Raw genomic sequence first — 4,605 nt, 5'->3', positions numbered from 1 at the left:
CCATGTTGACTGATGTCTCTTTGTGACATGCATAAACTTGACACATTTCACTGATATTCCTCCTTTTAACTCTTGAGAAGATGGTATTTAATTTCACAGTTATTGCTGAAATTATATGACTTGTTGGCTCAGTTGTGTTTCTGAGATTTCAGAGAATGAATGAGGTGTTTCGACCTGCCCATCTTGTCCGTGGCCTCTGAAAGGGTCTTATGAGGTAACTGCAGCTTCAGTTTCACATGTACGGTCCATATGAGACCTTAAAAGGTATGGCAATGATGTACAGTGTAACAGTCTGTGTCTGCTTTGAAGCCAGGCAGATGAAATTTTTCCATGTATCCTTGTAGGTTCACATACCACCATCGCTTTGTTCTCCACACATAAATCACTGTTATTGCTTTGGTGATTCACACATTCAGGATTCAGGCATTTGATTCAGATATTATGACAATACAGCACAAATCTGTGTATCTCACATGAAGACTTGTTTGCACACTCTTGTTGCAAAGTGTTTGGATGCTACAGAAATGCCACCGTCAGTGACTGCATAGTCATAAGGAAGTCTCCACGCAGGAGCCATTTCTATGGAAAGACCTGTGGTTGTGGCAGTTCTCGCTACAGTGAACAATGAGCACGGGGTAGCAAAGTGCGTCCTCATAGTCTGGGGGTTCCTCGTCGTCTGTGGTGAGGCGCTCTGAGAGGCAGCGGGTGTTTTCGCTGGGACTCTCCTGGTCATCCAAGCTGCCGCTCCTCCAGAAGCAGCTGCGCTGGGAGCCGTAGCGCCGCGCCAACGAGAAGCGGCTGCCGCTGAAGGGGATGCGGGAGCTGGCACCAGTACAGATGCTGAGGGCGCTCCTGGAGAACACTGAGGAGCAGCTGATAGCTCTGTGGCAGCGTTCACAATTCTGACGTATCCCGCTGAAACTGGACGGGCATTGAGCCAGGTCCATCAGGCCAGCCTCTGAGTAACTGGGCACCAGTTGCTGGTTGGACCGGATATGCCATTCCAGTTCTGTGCTGTCAATGGTGTTAACGCGAGGGATACGACGCCAATATGGTCGATCATCACATGGGGTCACAGGGAGGTAATCATGCCCAAAGAGCTTCTCGACACGATAGTGGACGTATGCAGTGTGATACTCTGTGAAGACTCTAAGAGGCCAGGAGAACGTGAGGAATGAGGCAAACCAGAAGACATAGTGGGACAAATACCAGGGGTGGTGGTCCGGGTCCGACAGCACCATGACGTACTCCTTCAGGTCAATGTTCTTCAGGTGCATGCCCTCCCTGGCTTCCATGTAGTCATCAAGGCCCTCATTGTCGGTGAAAAACCTCGCTCGTTGCGTCAGGTAGGAGTTCTCGGACTCTACATTGGCAAAACTAAAGCACTTGGTGAACCGCATCTTAGTAAGAGCGGACTTCTCCAAGCCCAGCAGCTGCTTTGAAACATCTTTAACGCCGCAGTGACTGTAGTCAAATTCAGCCTCTGCCACATGAGTGTTGACACGTTCATGGTAAACCTGGGTACTAGTGTAGGCGTCCCCATTGCGGTAGCGTGTGACTTGTCGTGTCCTGCGAACATAGTGATAGCTGATGGCCTTCCACCAGATGCAGGGTTTGGCTTGCTGCATTCTTTGGATGCGCTCGTAGATGCCCTCCACATCTACTTTGTGCTGCAGCTCATTCTTCACGTGACAGTGCCAGCACTCCACCAGATAGACTAAGTAGAGCATGCCCAGCAGAGCCAGAGGGATGTAGATGTAGCCGTCAGAGCAGGGACTGTCATGGTACATCATGGATTTCCCTTTGAAGGCACTGTCAAAGGTGAGACGGGTCACCTTGGTGACATGACACCAAACCATCGCTCCCATGCAGCCGTACATAAGAACAGACAGGAGGAGGCATTTCCAGAAACTCTCCCGGCAGAGGGACTTGCTCAGAGATTGCTTCAGGGGTCTTTGCTGTTGACAAAACAAAAGAGGAAGTGATAAAAACTATTAGCATATAAATGTATGACATGGGGGGACTTTTGGCTTTAACATTGAGGGGACAAACGGTAGTTTGGAAAATTTTGACCACCAATCACCTAATTTCTTGCATTCTGGTGAATTTTAATGGACCAGTTTGAGCATTTTTTGCATCAATTTATGGTGTAAATGTAGTTTATTTTGTCAAAATCAAGGCAATAGTGAAGGCAGTATTTACAATCTAAAAATACACAGTCGCAATCAAAAGTCCTGCATCCATTTTCTAATCAATCAACAAATAATTTCAACTGCACTTGTATGATTTCATTTGGCTTGTGGGCAAAAGTCCTAGTTTCTAAAGTAATTACTAATTAAGGGGAATCGGGTGATTATAGTGGAGTAGTAGAAAGTGTCATGAGATTAAAATGTTCAAGTAGAGTAAAAGTACTTCATTTATACCACTTCAGTAAATCTACTTAATTACAGAGGTGAATGTACTTAATTATATTCCACCAATGAATAAAAGTCCTCTGCTACTTGAATGCTGGGGAGAAATGCACATGTTCTAAATATTAAGGGGCATGACCCCCCCCCCCCATTTGTGCACCTGTGATTTATCACCTACTTGAAATGTCGTTTTGCTTGCAACATCTGTAGCACAACAACGATTGACAGATTTGGACTTCAATTTCATGGATTGGTAATGAAGCCATAATATTAACAGTCTAGCAGTTGAAAATCTCTTGTAAAGACAGTGGATAATACAAAGTTATTTCAGCTCTGTGGACATTTCATGCCATTTTAAGTGCTGGAGATGAGTTATCCTGAAATCAGAGCCACCTGCTCTCAAGAGCAGATGATAGATGGAAGACAGGTAAAGATGCTGGGATTACCTATCACGTGTCCCAACCATTTTACTCTAATGTAGGCTACAAGATCATAAACATGTTCCTTTGGCAAACTAACCAATGATATTATTCGTAACCCCAGATTCCTGGTAAATAATTCACCTGCGGTGTGTGTAACATTCTGCACACATGGATCCATGAAAGCCCTGCGCCAGGATCTAACAAACATAACAACAGACATTTTCTCATATAAGAGATGTTAGGATATCATACCTCCTCCCTGGTGTCCTCCTCGAACACGGTGGTCGTACTGCTCTCACTCGCTGTCGCAGCCGATGCTGGAGGGGACATGGTGCTGGGAAGCTATTGATAATAATGACAGGGCGTGGAGTAGGAAGAGGAAGAGATTTCACTACCTTGCTCTGCAGAAACCCTCAGCAGAGACGAGCTACTTGCCAGACGTGCATCACATCTGTTATCATTTAGAGGCTTTCCGCCCTAAGAAAAGACGAGTCGACGGAGGCATGTTGTTCCGGCGGATGAGAAACTAAAAAAAAAAAACAACGATGAGGTGTCTATAGGAAAGCCCGCATCCTGCCCTCTGCTGTTTAGCTGTCAGTGCCGCAGAAACATGATCGTAGATTATGCTGTAGCCTATTAGCTGGTAGTCATTACAAAATGAACATGCCCTGCCCCTCGGGGCCCTCTCTCTCTCTCTCTCTCTCTCTCTCTCTCTCTCTCTCTCTCTGTGTGTGTGTGTGTGTGTGTGTGTTTGTCTGTGTGTGTGTGTGCATCAGTGTGTGCAGGTGACGGCGCCGTTAGCGGTGTGTGCAGAGCTGGCAGGTTCGCTGTCCGTGGTGCTGACTGAGGCAGGTGAACGGTGAGATGTTGTTGCGTGAATCTGTCACTTAAAGGGGAAGTCCACCCTAAAATAGAGTCTTAAAGTGTGCAGTGAAAGTGATGAGGAGGCGGTGAAGACATTATCTTAAAGATGACAGTTTTTGCTAAGATGAACATCGGAGCATCAAGATTTGAATTGCAGATCAGGAGACTTTATTTTGGAGGTGGTCCATTACAGTGATATAGGCCTATACATGATCACGACTGCATCTGTCTGCTCATTGACGTTTTACGATATTGCATACAAAGGAGTTTTATTTAAAATGTTTAACTAATGAGTTGTGAGTCAAAAAATGTCGCTGTATATCTTAATAAAATCAAGACGGTCTAAGGAAGCTTCAATAGCTACTTCAGAATAAAAAATGTTTCGATTTTGGGGTGGATTTTCTATTTTAAACCTTACAAAATAAAATTACCACAAGCAGTATAATGTTAGGCTTAGAATGCAATACAAAAATCACAAACTATACAATCATGTAGGATCATACTCTGATTTGGTGGTAACTTAAATACTTAAATAATTAATGAGGTCATTTATTAGTCATTGCTCCACTATATGTGTAAAAAAAAAAAAAAATTAAATGACGTTAGATGCATTGGATGTCTTGTGGTTTGGTAAAGAGCAGTGGTGAATGAAGTACTCAGATCCATTACTTGAATACAAGTAATAGCAGAATGTAAAAATACTCCACAACATGCAGTAAAAGCATCACATTCAACATGTCACTTAAGTAAATGTACACAAATATTATAAGCTACTAATCAATATAAAATCCTAATCAACAGCTATTTTGATAATCTATAAAGTATATTTTAAATGAAAATTGACCTTGTTCCAGCTTTTAAACTGTCATATATGATAGTAAATGGAACGGTTGGACATATCAAGACAT

At 43.6% G+C, this 4,605-nt stretch overlaps 1 protein-coding gene across 1 annotated transcript; it reads right to left on the bottom strand.

The window, feature by feature from the left end:
* Positions 1-548: 548 nt before the first annotated feature.
* On the bottom strand, positions 549-3,163 carry tmem151bb (transmembrane protein 151Bb). Its single transcript, XM_042501491.1, has 2 exons — positions 3,086-3,163; positions 549-1,958 (listed from the first exon to the last, which is right to left on the bottom strand). The coding sequence occupies exons 1-2, from the start codon at positions 3,161-3,163 to the stop codon at positions 549-551; spliced, it is 1,488 nt and encodes a 495-aa protein (XP_042357425.1).
* Between the last annotated feature and the right edge of the window lie 1,442 nt (positions 3,164-4,605).

The sequence above is a fragment of the Plectropomus leopardus genome, chromosome 14, assembly GCF_008729295.1.
Source record: "Plectropomus leopardus isolate mb chromosome 14, YSFRI_Pleo_2.0, whole genome shotgun sequence".
Lineage (NCBI taxonomy): Eukaryota > Metazoa > Chordata > Actinopteri > Perciformes > Serranidae > Plectropomus > Plectropomus leopardus.
This window is presented reverse-complemented; position numbering and strand designations above follow the sequence as displayed.